General features: G+C 46.5%; 1 protein-coding gene across 4 annotated transcripts in view; it reads right to left on the reverse strand.

The window, feature by feature from the left end:
* The window catches only part of LOC106569837 (casein kinase I), a 57408-nt gene that overhangs the window by 21697 nt on the left and 12640 nt on the right, over positions 1 to 23071 (reverse strand). For all 4 annotated transcript variants that reach the window (XM_045694570.1, XM_045694568.1, XM_045694567.1 and 1 more), the window contains exons 2-3: positions 14345 to 15137; positions 1384 to 1453 (exon numbers count right to left, since the gene is read on the reverse strand). In XM_045694570.1, coding sequence (XP_045550526.1) covers positions 1384 to 1453; positions 14345 to 14581 — 307 coding nt within the window. In that variant the 5' untranslated portion in view covers positions 14582 to 15137. The remainder of the gene's footprint in view (positions 1 to 1383; positions 1454 to 14344; positions 15138 to 23071) is intronic.

Below are 23071 nucleotides of genomic sequence, written 5' to 3' on the forward strand. Positions count from 1 at the left end.
CGCTCTGGATAAGAGCGTCTGCTAAATGACTAAAATGTAAAAATAAAAAAAAATGTAAAATGTAAATCAGAAGCCACTGCCAGATTGCTGGATTGGGCTGCACTCAGAGTGTCCTGCCTTGGCAAATCGCACTGTTAAGACACTGATGCCCTTTGCAACCACGTACCTATGTGAGAGTAGATTCTCGGCCCTCACTAGCATGAGAACTAAATACAGGCACAGACTGTGCGTGGAAAATGATTTAAAACTGAGACTCTCTCCAATACAACCCAACATTACAGAGTTATGTGCATCCTATCAAGCACTCCCTTCTCATTAACCTGTGGTGAGTTACAACTTTCAATCAACAAATAAGGTTTTATATGTAAGATGGTTAAATAAAGAGCAAAATTATTGATTATTATTATTTGTGCCCTGGTCCTATAAGAGCTCTTTGTCACTTCCCACGAATCGGGTTGAGACAAACTCACATTTATTATTAAACATAACAATGAGTGTATCGTATAGTGTGTGTGTGGCAGACTTACAATGATGGCAAAAAACAACATTTGAGAGTGTGCTGACCCTGCTGCTAGATGGGGTACAGTTGGAGGTTGAATGTTTGAAGGGGTAAGGGGTAAGGGACTATAACAGGTTTGGGAACCACTGATCTAAGACCAAAAGGCTTCTTAACAGCTTCTACCCCCAAGCCATAAGACTCCTGAACACTTAATCAAATGGCTACCTGGACTATTTACATTGTACCCACCATATCCTCCATTTTGACACTGCTGCTACTCTGTTTATTATCTATCCTGATTACCTAGTCACTTTACCCCTACCTACATTATATTACCTCAACTACCTCCACTAACTGATGCCCCCGCACATTGACCCTGTACCGGAAAGCTTCAAAAAGTAACACAAAATAACAATAACGAGCTATATACAGGGGGTACCGGTACAGAGTCAATGTGGAGGCTATATACAGGGGGTTACTGGTACAGAGTCAATGTGGAGGCTATATACAGGGTGTTACGGTACAGATTCAATGTGGAGGCTATATACAGGGTGTTACGGTACAGAGTCAATGTGGAGGCTATATACAGGGTGTTACGGTACAAAGTCAATGTGGAGGCTATATACAGGGGGTACCGGTACAGAGTCAATGTGGAGGCTATATACAGGGGGTACCGGTACAGAGTCAATGTGGAGACTATATACAGGGGGTTACTGGTACAGAGTCAATGTGGAGGCTATATACAGGGGGTACCGGTACAGAGTCAATGTGCGGGGTCACAGGTTAGTTGAGGATACATGTAACAGTTCTCCTGATAATAAACATCCATTACATTGGTGTTCATGACTACAGAGAATCAATATAATTCTGTGTTGTTGTCTCACCTGAACTCCCCAGCTGTTTATAGAACCTGTACTCCAGGTGGAGCTGTGGGGCCCGGGACTTGATGGGCTCCTGGAAATGAGATAAACACCATGAGGGTTAAAGGTCAAACAGCACGATGAGGGTTAAAGGTCAAACAGCACGATGAGGGTTAAAGGTCAAACAGCATGATGAGGGTTAGAGTTCAAACAACACCATGAGGGTTAGAGGTCAAACAACACCATGAGGGTTAGAGGTCAAACAGCACGATGAGGGTTAAAGGTCAAACAGCACGATGAGGGTTAAAGGTCAAACAGCACGATGAGGGTTAAAGGTCAAACAACACGATGAGGGTTAAAGGTCAAACAACACGATGAGGGTTAAAGGTCAAACAACACGATGAGGGTTAAAGGTCAAACAACACAATGAGGGTTAGAGGTCAAACAACATGAGGGTTAAAGGTCAAACAACATGAGGGTTAAAGGTCAAACAACATGAGGGTTAAAGGTCAAACAACATGAGGGTTAGAGGTCAAACAACATGAGGGTTAGAGGTCAAACAGCACGATGAGGGTTAAAGGTCAAACAGCACGATGAGGGTTAAAGGTCAAACAACATGAGGGTTAGAGGTCAAACAACATGAGGGTTAGAGGTCAAACAATGAGGATAGCTCATAACTTCCTCACAGGAAAGAGACTGTGTCTCTCTCAATCAATCCCAATCACTCAGTTGGTGGGTGAACGTGTGTCCCCCACTAAGCACGGGTGTGGGGTTCAGGATCCCAGGAGGTTGAGTCATTTATGACACTCGCATCTCTCCACACAGTGCGCAAGCAAACCACAGACCAGAGGGCTTTCTGAGCAAGTCTGTGTAAAACCAAACCAACAAGCCAAACAGAAACAGATTGCATTTAAACCCACAGGATGTTCTGAACAGCTAACCCAGTGGACAGGGAGGCTTACAACAGCTTTAGGACTACGTACATGCTGCAGGACTACAACAGCTTTAGGACTACATACATGCTGCAGGACTACAACAGCTTTAGGACTACAACAGCTTTAGCACTACGTACAGGACTACAACAGCTTTAGGACTACAACAGCTTTAGGACTACAACAGCTTTAGGACTACAACAGCTTTAGGACTACAACAGCTTTAGGACTACGTACAGGACTACAACAGCTTTAGGGCTACGTACAGGACTACAACAGCTTTAGGACTACGTACAGGACTACAACAGCTTTAGGACTACGTACAGGACTACAACAGCTTTAGGACTACGTACAGGACTACAACAGCTTTAGGACTACGTACAGGACGACAACAGCTTTAGGACTACAACAGCTTTAGGACTACAACAGCTTTAGGACTACAACAGCTTTAGGACTACGTACAGGACTACAACAGCTTTAGGACTACGTACAGGACTACAACAGCTTTAGGACTACGTACAGGCTGCAGTACTCCTGTAGTAACCCCACCCTTAAGGAGTCAACATACTAGGTTCGGTTTGCTCCTAGCAGAACTCAGCTAGGTGAAATGAACAATCTGTGCCTCGCATACTCCCTTAGTACTGTTTGTCCATCTTGAGACGCCGTAGCCAGTATTCACTTCCTCAAAAGAGTCAGAATGAATCTAAAATAACTCAAGAAATCTGTCATTCATTTTGATGTTTTTTTCTGATGATGTTTTAGTTGATCAGTCATCTAACTAAGGTGTTTGGTGCAGTATTTCTCAAGTTAAAAAATGTGCCTGAAAACGAGTCGTCTCTCGTTTAATGACAACAAATAATTTATTGAAGTATCTCTACTGTTGACCAATCATCAACAAGGAGCGTAGACTTCGGCTACCGAACTTCGGCTTGCCTCGAGAAAAAAATGTAATGTGCACGAAAAGCTGAAAAAAAATGGGATGGGAAACATTTGGAAGACTTTAGGCCTGCTCTAACTTCTACCCTGCCCTTCTACAGAGGAACATGCTCCTAGGCTAGATAATGCCATGCCACCCTCCTGTCTCTGTCAGGTCCTGTCTAGAACAACAGATCAACCACCCTCCTGTCTCTGCCAGGTCCTGTCTAGAACAACAGATCAACCACCCTCCTGTCTCTGCCAGGTCCTGTCTAGTATCACAGATCAACCACCCTCCTGTCTCTGCCAGGTCCTGTCTAGTACAACAGATCAACCACCCTCCTGTCTCTGCCAGGTCCTGTCTAGTACCACAGATCCACCACCCTCCTGTCTCTGCCAGGTCCTGTCTAGTACAACAGATCAACCACCCTCCTGTCTCTGCCAGGTCCTGTCTAGTACAACAGATCAACCAATAGGACTCCAGACTGAATCTGAGGTTCCTGGAGGAACCGTAAAACTAATTTCCTTCGCAAGACGAACAATAAAGTACTAGCTATTCTATTCTATATTTACTACATACAGCTCAACGGGTACGTTCCAACAAGTTCAGAGACGTATTACAGAAGTGAATCAGAGGCTCATTTGGAGAAGGAGTCCTGTTTCACTGTACAGCTCAACATTATGGGTACGTTCCAGAACACACACACACACAAACTGTGCAGGTCTGCTCACTACAGAGAGAAGTGTTTTGACGTCCATCTCAGGGTGGAACGACATCAACGTGGTTTACTGATGCTATAATCTGTGTAGTCTAGGTCAGTTAGCGGCCCAGCGCAGAATTTGTTTATATGGAAGGCGAGTGCAACCTTTACAGACGCTAAAGACCTTTTAATTCAAACCTGAACGTCCAAGCCAGTTCTACTGCATTTTTTCATGCTTCCCCTCTAATCAGGGACTGATTTAGACCTGGGACACCAGGTGTGTGCAATTTAATGATCAGGTAGAACAGAAAACCAGCAGTAGTCTGGCCTTTTGAATACCCCTTCCTGAATACTCCTACAGGGGGCTCCTTCTGCAGTATGGGAATTACGGGAAAAACAGGAACAAGAGTGAGTGAGTGCTACGCGAGTGCTACAAGAGTGAGTGCTACGCGAACAAGCATAACACAGTATATACAACGACAAAAAAAAACAGAAGTCAGGGAAACCGGAATCCTGCACGTTTTCAAATTAAAAAAGTCTCCATTGTCTATTACTCCTCAGCTGAATTCACATTTAGGTAACTAATGTCATGGATTTGTTTGCCAGTGTAAGCTATATATATCACTTGCTGTATTATGCCTACAACAGCAAAGTTTCATTCCGCTAGGTGTATCTCTACAGCATGGACATATCTCTGGGTGACGTGGACATCCCCATGCATGCACCTTATCAAAATATGACTAATACAATATTGCACCATCCCATTCTCTGGACTCTGTCTGCAATCATAACCAGCAGTATCTACCAGGAATAATGAATCTACCAGGAATAATGATTCATAACCAGTAGTATCTACCAGGAATAATGATTCATAACCAGTAGTATCTACCAGGAATAATGAATCATAACCCGTAGTATCTACCAGGAATCATGAATCGTAACCAGTAGTATCTACCAGGAATTTTTTTTATTTATTTTATTTCACCTTTATTTAACCAGGTAGGCAAGTTGAGAACAAGTTCTCATTTACAATTGCGACCTGGCCAAGATAAAGCAAAGCAGTTCGACAACATACAAAAACAGAGTTACACATGGAGTAAAACAACATACAATCAATGGTACAGCAGACAAAAATAAGACTATATACAATGTGAGCAAATGATGTGAGATAAGGGAGGTAAAGGCAAAAAAAAGGCCATGGTGGCAAAGTAAATAAAGTATAGCAAGTAAAACACTGGAATGGTAGAATTATAATTTGAAGAAAGTTCAAAGTTAAAATATAAATAATATGGTGCAAAGGAGCAAAATAATAAATAAAATAAATAAATACAGTAGGGGAAGAGGTAGTAGTTTGGGCTAAATTATAGATGGGCTATGTACAGGTGCAGTGATCTGGGAGCTGCTCTGATAGCTGGTGCTTAAAGCTAGTGAGGGAGATAAGTGTTTCCAGTTTCAGAGATTTTTGTAGTTCGTTCCAGTCATTGGCAGCAGAGAACTGGAAGGAGAGACGACCAAAGGAGGAGTTGGCTTTAGGGGTGACCAGAGAGATATACCTGCTGGAGCGCGTGCTACAGGTGGGTGCTGCTATGGTGACCAGTGAGCGGAGATAAGGGGGGACTTTACCTAGCAGGGTCTTGTAGATCACCTGGAGCCAATGTGTTTGGCGACGATTATGAAGCGAAGGCCAGCCAACGAGAGCGTACAGGTCGCAGTGGTGGGTAGTATATGGGGCTTTGGTGACAAAACGGATGGCACTGTGACAGACTGCATCCAGCTTGTTGAGTAGGGTATTGGAGGCTATTTTGTAAATGACATCGCCGAAGTCGAGGATTGGTAGGATGGTCAGTTTTACGAGGGTATGTTTGGCAGCATGAGTGAAGGATGCTTTGTTGCGAAATAGGAAGCCAATTCTAGATTTAACTTTGGATTGGAGATGATTGATGTGAGTCTGGAAGGAGAGTTTACAGTCTAACCAGACACCTAGGTATTTGTAGTTATCCACAAATTCTAAGTCAGAACCGTCCAGAGAAGTGATGCTGGACGGGCGGGCAGGTGCAGGCAGCGATCGGTTGAAGAGCATGCATTTAGTTTTACTTGTATTTAGGAGCAGTTGGAGACCACGGAAGGAGAGTTGTATGGCATTGAAGCTCGTCTGGAGGGTTGTTAACACAGTGTCCAAAGAAGGGCCAGAAGTATACAGAATGGTGTCGTCTGCGTAGAGGTGGATCAGAGATTCACCAGCAGCAAGAGCGACATCATTGATGTATACAGAGAAAAGAGTTGGCCCAAGAATTGAACCCTGTGGTACCCCCATAGAGACTGCCAGAGGTCCGGACAGCAGGCCCTCCGATTTGACACACTGAACTCTATCAGAGAAGTAGTTGGTGAACCAGGCGACGCAATCGTTTGAGAAACCAAGGCTACTGAGTCTGCCGATGAGGATGTGGTGATTAACAGAGTCAAAAGCTTTGGACAGGTCAATGAATACGGGAGCACAGTATTGTTTCTTATCGATGTCGGTTACGATGTTGTTTAGGACCTTGAGCGTGGCTGAGGTGCACCCATGACCAGCTCTGAAACCAGATTACATAGCGGAGAGGGTGCGGTGGGATTCGAAATGGTCGGTAATCTGTTTGTTGACTTGGCTTTCGAAGACCTTAGAAAGGCAGGGTAGGATGGATATAGGTCTGTAGCAATTTGGGTCAAGAGTGTCACCTCCTTTGAAGAGGGGGATGACAGCAGCTGCTTTCCAATCTATGGGAATCTCAGACGACACGAAAGAGAGGTTGAACAGGCTAGTAATAGGGGTTGCAATAATTTCGGCAGATAATTTTAGAAAGAAAGGGTCCAGATTGTCAAGCCCAGCTGATTTGTAGGAGTCCAGATTTTGCAGCTCTTTCAGAACATCAGCTGAATGGATTTGGGAGAAGGAGAAATGGGGGAGGCTTGGGCGAGTAGCTGTGGGGGCTGCAGTGCTGTTGAATGCAGTAGGGGTAGTTAGGTGGAAAGCATGGCCAGCCGTAGAAAAATGCTTATTGAAATTCTCAATTATAGTGGGCTTATCGGTGGTGACAGAGTTTCCTATCCTCAGTGCAGTGGGCAGTTGGGAGGAGGTGTTCTTATTCTCCATGGACTTTACAGTGTCCCAGAACTTTTTAGAGTTTGAGTTGCAGGAAGCAAATTTCTGTTTGAAAAAGCTAGCCTTGGCGTTTCTAACTGCCTGTGTGTATTGGTTTCTAACTTCTCTGAAAAGTTGCATATCGCGGGGGCAGTTCGATGCTAATGCAGAACGCCACAGGATATTTTTGTGTTGGTTAAGGGCAGTCAGGTCTGGGGAGAACCAAGGGCTATATCTGTTCCTGGTTCTAAATTTCTTGAAAGGGGCATGCTTATTTAAGATGGTGAGGAAGGCATTTTTTTTAAATAACCAGGCATCCTCTACTGACGGGATGAGGTCAATATCTTTCCAGGATACCAGGGCCAGGTCGATTAGAAAGGCTTGCTCGTTGAAATGTTTCAGGGAGCGTTTGACAGTGATGAGTGGAGGGCGTTTGACCTCTGAACCATTACGGGTGCAGGCAATGAGGCAGTGATCGCTGAGATCTTGGTTGAAAACAGCAGAGGTGTATTAGAGGGCACGTTGGTTAGGATGATATCTATGAGGGTGCCAGTGTTTGCGGCATTGGTGGGTTCATTAATAATTTGTGTGAGATTGAGGGCATCAAGCTTGGATTGTAGGATGGCTGGGGTGTTAAGCATGTCCCAGTTTAGGTCACCTAGTAGGACGAGCTCTGAAGATAGATGGGGGGCAATCAGTTCACATATGGTGTCCAAAGCTTGGATTGTAGGATGGCTGGGGTGTTAAGCATGTCCCAGTTTAGGTCACCTAGTAGGACGAGCCCTGAAGATAGAAGGGGGGCAATCAGTTCACATATGGTGTCCAGAGCAGAGCTAGTGGCCGAGGGGGGTCTATAGCAGGTGGCGACGGTGAGAGACTTGTTTTTGGAGAGGTGGATTTTTAAAAGTAGAAGTTCAAATTGTTTGGGTACAGACCTGGATAGCAGGACAGAGCTCTGCAGGCTATCTCTGCAACACCGCCCCCTTTGGTCGTTCTATCTTGTCTGAAAACGTTGTAGTTAGGGATGAAGATTTCAGAGTTTTTGGTGGACTTCCTAAGCCAAGATTCAGACACAGCTAGGACATCCGGGTTGGCAGAGTGTGCTAAAGCAGTGAATAAAACAAACTTAGGGAGGGGGCTTCTAATGTTAACATGCATGAAACCAAGGCTATTACGGTTACAGAAGTCATCAAAAGAGAGCGCCTGGGGAGTAGGAGTAGAGCCAGGCACTGCAGGGCCTGGATTCACCTCTACATCCCCAGAGGAGCAGAGAAGAATGAGTATAAGGGTACGGCTAAAAGCTATAAGAATTGGTCGTCTGTGACGTCCAGAATAGTGAATCATAACCAGTAGTCCAGAATAATGAATCATAACCAGTAGTATCTACCAGGAATCATGAATCATAACCCGTATTATCTACCAGGAATCATGAATCGTAACCAGTAGTATCTACCAGGAATCATGACTCGTAACCAGTAGTATCTACCAGGAATAATGAATCGTAACCAGTAGTATCTACCAGGAATAATGAATCATAACCAGTAGTATCTACCAGGAATAATGAATCATAACCAGTAGTATCTACCAGGAATAATGACTCGTAACCAGTAGTATCTACCAGGAATAATGAATCATAACCAGTAGTATCTACCAGGAATAATGAATCATAACCAGTAGTATCTACCAGGAACAATGAATCTACCAGGAATAATGAATCATAACCAGTAGTATCCACCAGGAATCATGAATCTACCAGGAATAATGATTCATAACCAGTAGTATCTACCAGGAAACATGATTCATAACCAGTAAAAGTGCAAATCTATCCCAGAACAGCAGCAAAGAACCTTGTCAAGATGCTGGAGGAAACAGGTACAAAAGTATCTATATCCACAGTAAAACGAGTCCTATATCGACATAACCTGAAAGGCCGTTCAGCAAGGAAGAAGCCACTGCTCCAAAACCACCATAAAAAAGCCAGACTACGGTTTGCAACTGCACATGGGGACAAAGATCGTACTTTTTGGAGAAATGTCCTCTGGTCTTATGAAACAAAAATAGAACTGTTTGGCCATAATGACCATCGTTATGTTTGGAGGAAAAAGGGGGAAGTCTTGCAAGCCGAAGAACACCATCCCAACCCTGAAGAATGGAGGTGGCAGCATCATGTTGTGGGGGTGCTTTGCTGAAGGAAGGACTGGTGCACTTCACAAAATAGATGGCATCATGAGGGAGGAAAATTATGTGGATATATTGAAGCAACATCTCAAGACATCAGTCAGGAAGTTAAAGCTTGGTCGCAAATGGGTCTTCCAAATGGACAATGACCCCAAGCATACTTCCAAAGTTGTGGCAAAATGGCTTAAGGATGACAAAGTCAAGTTATTGGAGTGGCCATCACAAAGCCCTAACCTCAATCCTATAGAAAATATATGTGGGCAGAACTGAAAAAGCATGTGCGAGCAAGGAGGCCTACAAACCTGACTCAGTTACACCAGCTCTGTCAGGAGGAATGGGCCAAAATTCACCCAACTTATTGTGGGAAGCTTGTGGAAGGCTACCTGAAACATTTGATCCAAGTTAAACATTTTAAAGGCAATGCTACCAAATACTAATTGAGTGTATGGACACTTCTGACCCACTGGGAATATGATGAAAGAAATAAAAGCTGAAATAAATCATTCTCTCTACTATTATTCTGACATTTCACATTCTTAAAATAAAGTGGTGATCCTAACTGACCTAAAGACAGGGAATTATTACTAGGACTAAATGTCAGGAATTGTGAAAAACTGAGTTTAAATGTATTTGGCTAAGGTGTATGTAAACTTCCGACTTCAACTGTATCCTCTGTGTGACGCAAATGGCTATAACAAGCCTACATACAGAGTAGAATTGGTCCCGTGTGGCTCAGTTGGTAGAGCATGGTGTTTGCAATGCCAGGGTTGTGGGTTCGCTTCCCACGGGGGACCAGTACGGAGAAAATTTTTTTTATGAAATGTATGTATTCACTACTGTAAGTCACTCTGAATAAGAGCGTCTGCTAAATGACTAAAATGTAAAAAAAACTATTAAAATGTAGAATTCACAAATACAACAGTCATAATGACTAATATAAGGCTTACAGTCCGTGCTCCCAAATACTGGAAAAAGTGTGATTCATGTGGTGACATGATCACCACATTAGCCCCACGCGGCTATACAAATAAACTATGCAATTAAATGACACACAACGGCATGGCATATTTAGATAGAGGAATAGGCCTAGCTTAAATCATATTTATTTCTATTTCGCAGCTCGGGTGGTTATTCTAGACAAGGCTCTTCTGTGTCTTTATCATTCTCACACGAGTCATTTGCTGAAGGCCCAAGCCTTTAGTACACCATCTACTGGTATAACGTCGTTATTGAATGCAGGTCTAAAACAAGCTCTAGACTTTTATTGAAACCGGAAGCTGCAAAGCAACTCTAACGTCCGGGCTGGAGTTGCTTGATTGACTAGCTAATTTCAACTAGCTACGTTCGGGTTTATGTCCATGGCAGATGCCACATTACTGACAAAAGTTTGTACGCGTAAAAAAAGAAAGATCTGTAACCGAGTAAAGGGAGACGTAAAGTAAGAATTGAACGTGTAAATGTTCATTCCTAGTCGTAACTTAAGAGTTTGTACGTTTTAAAGATCTATTTTAACGTTTACGTTTCATGCATAGCTTTTCTTACGATTTTTTTTTTACGATCCTAACGATACGTACGTTTAACCTTTAGGCAGCTATCGTCACTTGACAGGCACGCTGACTCTACACTCATCTGGATACCACCCCCCTTTAGGTGCACGTACAAAGATCTAGCCTCTTCGTAGCCTGCCCGCCCATAATTCTCAGCACGTGGTCCTGTGTGATGACAAAGTCAGTAGTCAGAATGGATCACTATTTAATTAAGGGTGCGACCGTAAATTCACTCTGGCTATCTACTCCGATTTCAGAGCGTTCTCGTCTGAAAGCGCAGAATTACTGATGAATTTACGAACGCTCAACACCTGTTGAATATAACCGGTGTCAGTAAACATAGGCAAAAAAAAAACAATTAAATTGTTGCCAGCAACACAGTTAAGAGTCACCGACGCTCTAGATAACATGAAAACAACCTAGCCAGCTCTGCTAGGGGGAGCGAGGCGTTCTCCCATTTGGGTCTGGAAGAATTGCTTTTGTTTTTTGTGTTTGTTATAAAAACATTTTTTTACTGCATTGTTGGTTAAGGCCTTGTAAGGAAGCATTTCACTGTAAGGTCGACACCTGTATTCGGCGCATGTGACAAATACAATTTGAAGTAGCTAGCAAGCTAGCCAACCTTAGCCTGTTAGCTTGGGTGCTTGACTGCCATTGCGAGGTCAGAATGCTCGGATCACCCCTACTCCTCGATCAGAGAATCCAGTGTGAGCTCTGAACTCTCCAAGAGGAAACGCTCTGCCAACCCTCTGAATTTAAGAACACCTGGCACCAAAAACACCCAAATATTTTAGCATATTAGCATTGACATGAAATCAGTCAAACACCTCAAAACAAGACATGGTATCAAGCCCAACTTGGGTTATAATACTAATGGTTAATATGAACAGTGGTTATAATACTAATGGTTAATATGAACAGTGGTTATAATACTAATGGTTATAATAGTAATGGTTAATACGAACAGTGGTTATAATACTAATGGCCCGGTATCACCTCATTCTATGACAGATGTTTCAGGCCCGGTAGCACCTCATTCTATGACAGACGTTTCAGGCCCGGTAGCACCTCATTCTATGACAGACGTTTCAGGCCCGGTAGCACCTCATTCTATGACAGACGATTCAGGCCTCTGTAGCACCTCATTTTGTTTACCAGTCGGCCCCAGCCTCAGGTCCTGTATGTACCTAACTGACCCACTCTTCCCATTCATCGCCATTTACCCGTTGTTGTCTTAGCTCTCCTGATCAAAACCTGTGATTGCTTTATGCCTCTCTCTAATGTCAAAATGCCTTGTCTACTGCTGTCTTGGCTAGTTCTTACTGTTTTATTTCACTGTAGCGCCCCCAGTCCCGCTCAAAATGCCTTAGATAGCTCTTTCGTCCCACCCCACCACACATGCGGCGACCTCGCCTATGTTAATTGATGCCTCCAGAGACTAAACCTCTCATCGTCACTCAACGCCTAGGTTTACCTCCACTGTACTCACATCCTACCATACCCTTGTCTGTACATTATGCCTTGAATCTATTCTACCACACCCAGAAATATGCTCCTTTTCTTCTCCAAGCATGACCCACTCAAAAAATGTAGAACCAGGAACAGATATAGCCCTTTCGTTCACTCCAGACCTGACTGCCCTTGAACAGCACAAAAACATCCTGTGGCGTTCTGCATTAGCATCGAATAGCCCCCGTGATATGCAACTTTTCAGGGAAGTTAGGAACCAATGTAGTCAGTCAGTTTGAAAAAGCTAGCCTTAGTTTTCCTAACAGAAATTTGCATCCTGTAGCACAAACTCCAAAAAGTTCTGGGACACTGTGAAGTCCATGGAGAATAAGAGTACCTCCTCCCAGCTGCCCACTGCACTGAGGCTAGGAAACACGGTCACCACCGATAAATCCACGATAATCGAGAATTTCAATAAGCATTTTTCTACAGCTGGCCATGCTTTCCACCTGGCTACCCCTACCCCGGTCAACAGCTCTGCAACCCCCATAGCAACTTGCCCAAGCCTCCCCCATTTCTCCTTCACCCAAAATGATCCGCCGCAATTGCTGCAAGCCCTATTACTAGCCTATTCAACCTCTCGTGTCGTCTGAGATCCACAAAGACTGAAAAGCTGCCGCAGTCATCCCCTTCTTCAAAGGGGGAGACACTCTAAACCCAAACTGCTACAGACCTATATCTATCCTACCCTGCCTCTTCGAAAGCCAAGTTAACAAACAGATCACCGACCATTTCGTATCCCACCGTACCTTCTCCGCTATGCAATCTGGTTTCAGAGCTGGTCATGGGTGAACCTCAGCCACGCTCAAGGTCCTAAACGTCATCATAACCGCCATCGATAAAAGACAGTACTGTGCAGCCATCTTCATCAACCTGGCCAAGGCTTTCGACTCACCACATCCTCATCGGCAGACTCAATAGCCTTGGTTCCTCAAATGACTGCCTCGCCTGGTTCACCAACTACTTCTCTGATAGAGTTCAGTGTGTCAAATCGGAGGGCCTGTTGTCCGGACCTCTGGCAGTCTCTATGGGGGTGCCACAGGGTTCAATTCTTGGGCCGACTCTCTTCTCTGTATATATCAATGATGTCGCTCTTGCTGCTGGTGATTTTCTGATTCACCTCTACGCAGACGACACCATTTTGTATACTTCTGGCCCTTCTGTGTTAACTAACCTCCAGACGAGCTTCAATGCCATAAAACACTCCTTCCGTGGCCTCCAACTGCTCTTAAATGCAAGTAAAACTAAATGCATGCTCTTCAACCGATCGCTGCCTGCACCTGCCCGCCCGTCTAGCATCACTACTTTGGACGGCTCTGACTTGTGGAATATATGGACAACTACAAATACCTAGGTGTCTGTTTAGACTGTAAACTCTCCTTCCAGACTCACATTAATCTCCAATCCAAAGTTAAATCTAGAATCGGCTTCCTATTTCGCAAAAGAAAGCATCCTTCTAAATCCAAATCGTTTCGCTCTTGGAGAGTTCAGAGCGCACACTGGATTCTCTGATCGAGGTGTAAGGTTGATCCGAGCATTCTGACCTCCCAATGGCAGTCAAGCTCCCAAGCTAACAGGCTAAGGTTGGCTAGCTTGCTAGCTACTTAAAAATCTAATTTAATTTGTCACATGCGCCGAATACAACTGGTGTAGACCTTACAGTGAAACGCTTACTTACAAGACCTTAACCAACAATGCAGTTTTAAGAAAATCCCTAAAAAAGTAAGAGATAAGAATAACAAATAATTAAAGTGCAGCAGTAAATAACAATAGCGGGGCTATATACAGTCAATGTGTGTGGGGTACCGGTGTCGAGGTAATTGAGGTAATTATGTACATGTAGGTAGAGTTATTAAAGTGGCTATGCATAGGTAATAAAAGAGTAGCTGTGGCATAAAAGAGGGGGTGGGGGGGCAATGCAAATAGTCTGAGTAGTCATTTGATTAGATGTTTAGGAGTCTTATGGCTTGGCGGTTTGGTCCTAGACTTGGCGCTCCGGTACCGCTTGCCGTGCGGTAGCAGAGAGAACAGTCTACGGTTCAACCTCATGTTCATATAACATGTTATAGCATTAGATCCACTCACCAGTTTGATAGCCACATATTCATTAGTGTACAGGTTCTTCCCCAGGCGTAGCTCTCCAAAGTTCCCACAGCCGATCTTCTTCCCGACCCGGAAGTTAGGGCCTACCATGAGCACCCCGGAGCCGCTCCCCGAGCTGCGACTACCATGCCCCGACCGGCTCCCTCCGGACTTCGACATCCTCTTCCCTTCCTCTGCCTCCCCCTTTCCTCCTCCTCCTCCTCTCTTGTCAAAGTCCATAAGTTTGTGGTACCCTGGCCTCTCCACGATTACTCCACTGCCATGCAGTCCTCAGAGCCGCCAAAACATCCACCAGACCGGCAGGGGGCGTGGAGGGGAACGGAGAGGTGGAGAGAGCCAAGTCACCACACACAGTGCAGGGCTAGTACTGAATGTGTGAGTGTGAATATACTCTTTATGAGGTCCTACGGACTTCAACGGTTGAGCTGATAACTACTAATCAAGTTAGCAACGGTGAGGGTAGAGCGTAAAGATCAGGTGAACTGATGAGCCATCCTCTTCTGTGGGTTCGTGGCTCTTTCTTTCTTCTCCAATCACCACCAGTATCAAAGCTGCATCTCAACCTAGGACTGGACTCACACTAGCGAACTAAGAGAGGCTATCCTAGCTAAAGGAAGGAAGGTGCTCCTAGCTCCTGGCTGTGTGATTGATGTGGGCGTCGTCCTCCAGGGCCCACTCCTGGCGAGGTTGTGAAGGTGCAGTCATTCCCAGCGGTCTGATACACCTGGTGGAGCGCGGTTGGTTGGACAGACGGGCTAACCCAACAGCTCTACACCTGGGGGAAGAGACAGAACGTTAACTGTTATAATCAGGAAATACTCCATTAATCTACAACATAGCAATTAAAATGGATCTCGTATACACACACCAACAGCTAGGTAGCTATAGCATGCTGTAGTTCAACAACGTGTTTGAATCAAATCGGTGAGGATGCCAGCTTTCTACTGCTCTCTCATCGAACCACCTTTCTCCATTTCCACGAGCGCCAAGTACAGACATTTCCAGTTCTCCAAACTCCATTGCACCACTTGTTGGTGCCATTAGCGGCAACATGGACTTGAGGATTATTTTGTTGTGTTCATAAAACAATGCTTTATTTTAAGAACTTCATGAACGGCGCGCAGTGTCCCTAGAGCGCGCAGTGTCCCTAGAGTGCGCAGTGTCCCAAGGGCGCGCAGTGTTTCTAGAGTGTGGTGTTTGGGGCACCGAGTTTCTAGGGCGGCACAGTGTTTCTAGAGCGTGGTGTCTGGCGCACCGTGTTTCTAGAGCGTGGTGTCTGTTGCACCGTGTTTCTAGGGCAGCACCGTGTTTCTAGAGCGTGGTGTCTGGCGCACCGTGTTTCTAGAGCGTGGTGTCTGGCGCACCGTGTTTCTAGAGCGTGGTGTCTGGCGCACCGTGTTTCTAGAGCGTGGTGTCTGGCGCACCGTGTTTCTAGAGCGTGGTGTCTGGCGCACCGTGTTTCTAGAGCGTGGTGTCTGGCGCACCGTGTTTCTAGAGCGTGGTGTCTGGCGCACCGTGTTTCTAGAGCGTGGTGTCTGGCGCACCGTGTTTCTAGAGCGTGGTGTCTGGCGCACCGTGTTTCTAGAGCGTGGTGTCTGGCGCACCGTGTTTCTAGAGCGTGGTGTCTGGCGCACCGTGTTTCTAGAGCGTGGTGTCTGGCGCACCGTGTTTCTAGAGCGTGGTGTCTGGCGCACCGTGTTTCTAGAGCGTGGTGTCTGGCGCACCGTGTTCCTTGAGCGTGGTGTCTGGCGCACCGTGTTTCTAGAGCGTGGTGTCTGGCGCACCGTGTTTCTAGAGCGTGGTGTCTGGCGCACCGTGTTTCTAGAGCGTGGTGTCTGGCGCACCGTGTTTCTAGAGCGTGGTGTCTGGCGCACCGTGTTTCTAGAGCGTGGTGTCTGGCGCACCGTGTTTCTAGAGCGTGGTGTCTGGCGCACCGTGTTTCTAGACCGTGGTGTCTGGCGCACCGTGTTTCTAGACCGTGGTGTCTGGCGCCCCGTGTTTCTAAAGCGTGGTGTCTGGCGCACCGTGTTTCTAGAGCGTGGTGTCTGGCGCACCGTGTTCCTTGAGCGTGGTGTCTGGCGCACCGTGTTCCTTGAGCGTGGTGTCTGGCGCACCGTGTTTCTAGAGCGTGGTGTCTGGCGCACCGTGTTTCTAGAGCGTGGTGTCTGGCGCACCGTGTTTCTAGAGCGTGGTGTCTGGCGCACCGTGTTTCTAGAGCGTGGTGTCTGGCGCACCGTGTTTCTAGACCGTGGTGTCTGGCGCACCGTGTTTCTAGACCGTGGTGTCTGGCGCCCCGTGTTTCTAGAGCGTGGTGTCTGGCGCCCCGTGTTTCTAGGGCGGCACAGTGTTTCTAGGGCGTGGTGTCTGGTGCACCGTGTTTCTAGGGCGGCACCGTGTTTCTAGAGCGTGGTGTCTGGCGCACCGTGTTTCTAGGGCACGATCTACAAAGAGAGTTCTCATCTATATTATTTGTAGCCGTCTACACAGACCGATGCTGGCACTAAGAGCGCACTCAACCAAGGCCAAGACCTAAGGCCATAAGCAAAGAAGAAAATGTTCACCCAGAAGCGGCGCTCCTAGTGGCCGGGGACTTTAATCTAGAGAAACTCAAATCAGTTTTACCTCATTTCTATCAGCATGTCACATGTGCAACCAGAGGGGGGAAAACAAATCCTAGACCACCCTTACTCCACACACAGAGATGCACACAAAGCTCTCCCCTGACCTCCATTTGGCAAATACAACCATTTTTCTATCCTCCTGATTCCTGCTTACAAGAAAAAACTAAAAGTAGGAAGTACCAGTGACTCGTTCAATACGGAAGTGGTCAGATAGCAAAACAGTCCTGTAGCGTAGCGTCCGCGCTAGCACAGACTGGAATATGTTCCGGGATTCACCCAATGGCATTGAGAAGTACCTCAGTCATCAGCTTCATCGACGACGTCTTCCCCTCAGTGACCGTACGTACATATCCCAACCAGAAGCCATGGATTACAGGCAACATCCGCATTGAGCTAAAGGCTAAAGCTTCCGCTTTCAAGGGGCAGGACACTAATCCGGATGCCTATAAGAAATCCCGCTATGCCCTTAGGCGAACCATCAAACAAGCAAAGGGTCAATAGAGGATTAAGATTGAATCGTACTGCACCGGCTCCGACGCTCGTCGGATGTGGCAGGGCTTGTAAACTATTACCGACTACAAAGGGAAACCCAGACGCGAGCTGCCCAGTGACGTGAGCCTACCAGATGAGCTAAATGCCTTTTATGCTCGCTTCGAGGCAAGCAACACTGAAGCATGCACGAGAGCACCAGCTGTTCTGAATGACTGGGACAACGCTCTCAGTAGTCAATGTGAGCAAGACCTTCAAAAAGGTCCACATTCACAAAGCCGCGGGGCCAGATGTATTACCATGACGTGTACTCAAAGCATGCGCGGACCAACTGGCAAAGGTCTTCACTGACATTTTCAACCTCTCCCTGACTGAGTCTGTATTACCTACATGTTTCAAGCAGTCTACCAGTCCACCACCTGTGCCCAAGGAAGCGAAGGTAACCTCCCTAAATAATTACCGCCCTGTAGCACTCACGTCGGTAGCCATGAAGTTACCCTAGACCCGCTCCAATTCGCAAACCACCCCAACAGATCCACAGATGACGCAATCTCAATCACACTCCACACTGCCCTTTCCCACCTGGACAAAAGGAACACCTATGTGAGAATGCTGTTCATTGACTACAGCTCAGCGTTCAACACCATAGTGCCCTCAAAGCTCATCACTAAGCCAAGGACCCTGGGACTAAACACCTCCCTCTGCAACTGGATCCTGGACTACCTGACGGGCCGCCCCCAGGTGGTAAGGGTAGGCAACAACACGTCAGCCACGCTGATCCTTAACACTGGGGCCCCTCAGGGTTGTGTACTTAGTCCCCTCCTGTACTCCCTGTTCACCCACGACTGCGTGGCCAAACAACTCCAACACCATCATTAAGTTTGCTGATGACACAACAGTGGTAGGCCTGATCACCGACAACGATGAGACAGTCTATAGGGAGGAATTCAGAGAACTGGCAGTGTGGTGCCAGGACAACAACCTCTCCCTCAATGTGAGCAAGACAAAGGAGCTGATCGTGGACTATAGGAAAAGGAGGGCCGAACAGGCCCCCATTAAAATCAACGGGGCTGTAGTGGAGCGGGTCGAGAGTTTCAAGTTCCTTGGTGTCCACATCACCAACGATCTATCATGGTCCAAACACACCAAGACAGTCGTGAAGAGGGGACGACAAAACCTTTTCCCCCTCAGGAAACTAAAAAGCTTTGGCATGGTTCCCCAGATCCTCAAAAAGTTCTACAGCTGCACCATCAAGAGCATCCTGACGGTTGCATCACCGCCTGGTATGGCAACTGCTCGGCATCTGACCGCAAGGCGCTACAGAGGGTAGTGCGTACGGCCCAGTACATCACTGAGGCCAAGCTTTCTGCAATTGCCTACATCCCAAATTGCCCCCTATTGCCTACGGGTCAAATGGCCCCTCTGAATAACAGGCCGTGATTTTGGCTTAACTGCGTTGTGAAAAAGACGCAACCTAGATAGCACAGCAGGACATATCTGGAAACCAATCATAATAACTTTTCATTGCATGTTCGTAATAACAAAATTACACCATTTTAGTGTTAACCATTTTAATTAGATAAAAGTAAAGGACATGAAACTTAAACAAAGTATTAGAATGTGCAGAATTTTCTCTGACATTAGTCAGCTACCTTTCAGCTACTATTTGTTACAATATACATTTAGTCATTTTGCATAGTGCTCTGGGCGGTATCTTTGTAGGTAGACATCCATTTTTCCTTGAACCCTCTGATCGTCAAACAGAACTAAAAGGCGGAGGAGGAGAGGGGAATTATCCAGGACAGAAAGCAGAACGGAAGTCTTGCATGTTGAAAGCCGTATGTCATTTACTGCAGCTGCCTGCTCAGCGTCTGACTGACGGAGTTAGAAACCAGAGCCCGTCTCATCCTACAGTACAGCTACAGGTCAGGTCCAGAAACCAGAGCCCGTCTCATCCTACAGTACAGCTACTGGTCAGGTCCAGAAACCAGAGCCCGTCTCACCCTACAGTACAGCTACAGGTCAGGTCCAGAAACCAGAGCCCACCTCATCCTACAGTACAGCTACTGATCAGGTCCAGAAACCAGAGCCCACCTCATCCTACAGTTCAGCTACTGGTCAGGTCCAGAAACCAGAGCCCGTCTCACCCTACAGTACAGCTATTGGTCAGGTCCAGAAACCAGAGCCCGTCTCACCCTACAGTACAGCTACTGGTCAGGTCCAGAAACCAGAGCCCATCTCATCCTACAGTACAGCTACTGATCAGGTCCAGAAACCAGAGCCAACCTCATCCTACAGTACAGCTACTGGTCAGGTCCAGAAACCAGAGCCCGTCTTATCCTACAGTACAGCTACTGGTCAGGTCCAGAAACCAGAGCCCGTCTCATCCTACAGTACAGCTACTGGTCAGGTCCAGAAACCAGAGCCCGTCTCATCCTACAGTACAGCTACTGGTCAGGTCCAGAAACCAGAACCCGTCTCATCCTACAGTACAGCTACTGGTCAGGTCCAGAAACCAGAACCCGTCTCATCCTACAGTACAGCTATTGGTCAGGTCCAGAAACCAGAGCCCGTCTCATCCTACAGTACAGCTACTGGTCAGGTCCAGAAACCAGAGCCCGTCTCATCCTACAGTACAGCTACTGGTCAGGTCCAGAAACCAGAACCCGTCTCATCCTACAGCTACTGGTCAGGTCCAGAAACCAGAGCCCACCTCATCCTACAGTACAGCTACTGGTCAGGTCCAGAAACCAGAGCCCACCTCATCCTACAGCTACTGGTCAGGTCCAGAAACCAGAGCCCGTCTCATCCTACAGTACAGCTACTGGTCAGGTCCAGAAACCAGAACCCACCTCATCCTACAGCTACTGGTCAGGTCCAAAAACCAGAGCCCGTCTCATCCTACTGTACAGCTACTGGTCAGGTCCAGAAACCAGAACCCGTCTCATCCTACAGTACAGCTACTGGTCAGGTCCAGAAACCAGAACCCGTCTCATCCTACAGTACAGCTATTGGTCAGGTCCAGAAACCAGAGCCCGTCTCATCCTACAGTACAGCTACTGGTCAGGTCCAGAAACCAGAGCCCGTCTCATCCTACAGTACAGCTACTGGTCAGGTCCAGAAACCAGAACCCGTCTCATCCTACAGCTACTGGTCAGGTCCAGAAACCAGAGCCCACCTCATCCTACAGTACAGCTACTGGTCAGGTCCAGAAACCAGAGCCCACCTCATCCTACAGCTACTGGTCAGGTCCAGAAACCAGAGCCCGTCTCATCCTACAGTACAGCTACTGGTCAGGTCCAGAAACCAGAACCCACCTCATCCTACAGCTACTGGTCAGGTCCAGAAACCAGAGCCCGTCTCATCCTACAGTACAGCTACTGGTCAGGTCCAGAAACCAGAGCCCACCTCATCCTACAGTACAGCTACTGGTCAGGTCCAGAAACCAGAGCCCACCTCATCCTACAGCTAGAGGCAGGAAGTGTTATCTAGTGTGAGCTCCAGCTCTAAAAATACACCCCTCTCTCCCTTTCCCCAGCCAAGCTTTCTCTCTAGTGCTCTTTGCCGCTCTGTCCTATCACCCCCCTCTCTCTGGCTCTCTCTTTTCCCGGCCAAGCTCTCTCTAGCGCTCTCTGCCTCTCTCTGTCTGTCCTTTCACCCCTTGCTCTCTCCAGCTCAGCTCTCTCTGCCTCGCCCTCTCCAGCCCGGCTCTCTGCTTATTGGAACGGACCTCCCTCTCTCATGTCAGTTGTTGTGGACAGACAGAACGACAACTCTGAGGAGTCGCCAAAAGAGTGTCTGTACAATAAAGACATCAAGGACACTTGTCTTACTGGGGGAATAAAAGACATCAAAGACGTTTTACTACATATTATGAGTCATGTTTAACCTTGCTTCAAAGTAGCCTAGGCAAAAATCTGACCATATCAGTGGAAGCAATTATTTAATAAATACACTTCCATATATAAAGATCATCAAGGACATGATCAAAACAGGGACTGAAAAACAGCTTCTATCTCAAGGCCATCAGACTGTTAAACAGCCATCACTAGCCGGCTACCACCCGGTGACTCAACCCTGCACCTTAGAGGCTGCTGCCCAATACACATAGACATGGAATCCCTGATCACTTTAATGTTTACATACTATTTTACTCATTTCATATGTATATCCTGTATTCTACTGTATTTTAGTCAATGCCACCCCGACATTGCTCTTCCTAATATTTATACATTTCTTAATTTCATTCTTTTAATTTGAGATGTGTGTATTGTTATTTATTTATTCATTCATTCATTCATTCAACCTTTATTTAACAAAGCAAGTCAGTTAAGAACAAATTCTTATTTACAATGACGGCCTACACCGGCCAAACCCTAACGACGCTGGACCAATTGCGCGCCGCTCTATGGGACTCCCAATCACGGCCGGCTGTGATACCGCCTGGAATCGAACCAGGGTCTGTAGTGACGCCTCTAGCACTGAGATGCAGTGCCTTAGACCGCTGAACCAGGGTCTGTAGTGACGCCTCCAGTACTGAGATGCAGTGTCTTAGACCGCTGAACCAGGGTCTGCAGTGACGCCTCCAGCACTGAGATGCAGTGCCTTACACCGCTGAACCAGGGTCTGTAGTGACGCCTCCAGCACTGAGATGCAGTGCCTTAGACCGCTGAACCAGGGTCTGTAGTGACGCCTCCAGCACTGAGATGCAGTGCCTTAGACCGCTGCGCCACTCAGGAGCCCCTTATGTATTGTTAGATATTACTGCACTGTTGGAGATAGAAACACAAGCATTTCCCTACACCCACAACAACATCTGTTAAGTACGTTTAGGTGACCAATATAATGTGATTTACCATTTGAAACCAGTAGCCTATGTTCCATTGGTTTTCAAATCAAACTTTATTTGTCACATGCGCTGAATACAACAAGTGTAGACCTTACCGTGAAATGCTTACTTACAAGCCCTTAAACAACAGTTCAGTTCAAGAAAGAGTTTAGTTTATTTGGAAAGTATTTTCAAAAGTTAAAAATTAATAAATAGTAACAATAAAATAACAAAAACGAGGCTATATACAGGGGGTACCGGACCCGAGTCAGTGTGCGGGGGTACAGGTTAGTTGAGGTAATTTGTACATGTAGGTAGAGGTGAAGTAACTATGCATAGATATTAACAGCGAGTAGCAGCAGTGTAGAAAACAAATGTGGGGGGGGGGTCAATGTAATAGTCCAGTGGCCATTTTATTAATTGTTCAGCAGTCTTATGGCTTGGGGGTAGAAGCTGTTAAGGAGCCTTTTGTACCTAGACTTGGCGCTACGGTACCACTTGCCGTGCGGTAGCAGAGAAAACACAGTCTATAACTTGGGTGACTGGAGTCTGACAATTTTATGGGCTTTCCTCTGACACCGCCTATTATATAGGTCCTGGATGGCAGGAAGCTTGGCCCCAGTGATGTACTGGGCCGTACACACTACCCTCTGTAGCGCCTTACGGTCAGATGCCGAGCAGTTGCCGTACCAGGCGGTGATGCAACCGGTCAGGATGCTCTCGATGGTGCCAAATCTTTTCAGTCTCATGAGGTGGAAAAGGTTTTGTCGT

The sequence above is a fragment of the Salmo salar genome, chromosome ssa14 (assembly GCF_905237065.1).
Source record: "Salmo salar chromosome ssa14, Ssal_v3.1, whole genome shotgun sequence".
NCBI lineage: Eukaryota > Metazoa > Chordata > Actinopteri > Salmoniformes > Salmonidae > Salmo > Salmo salar.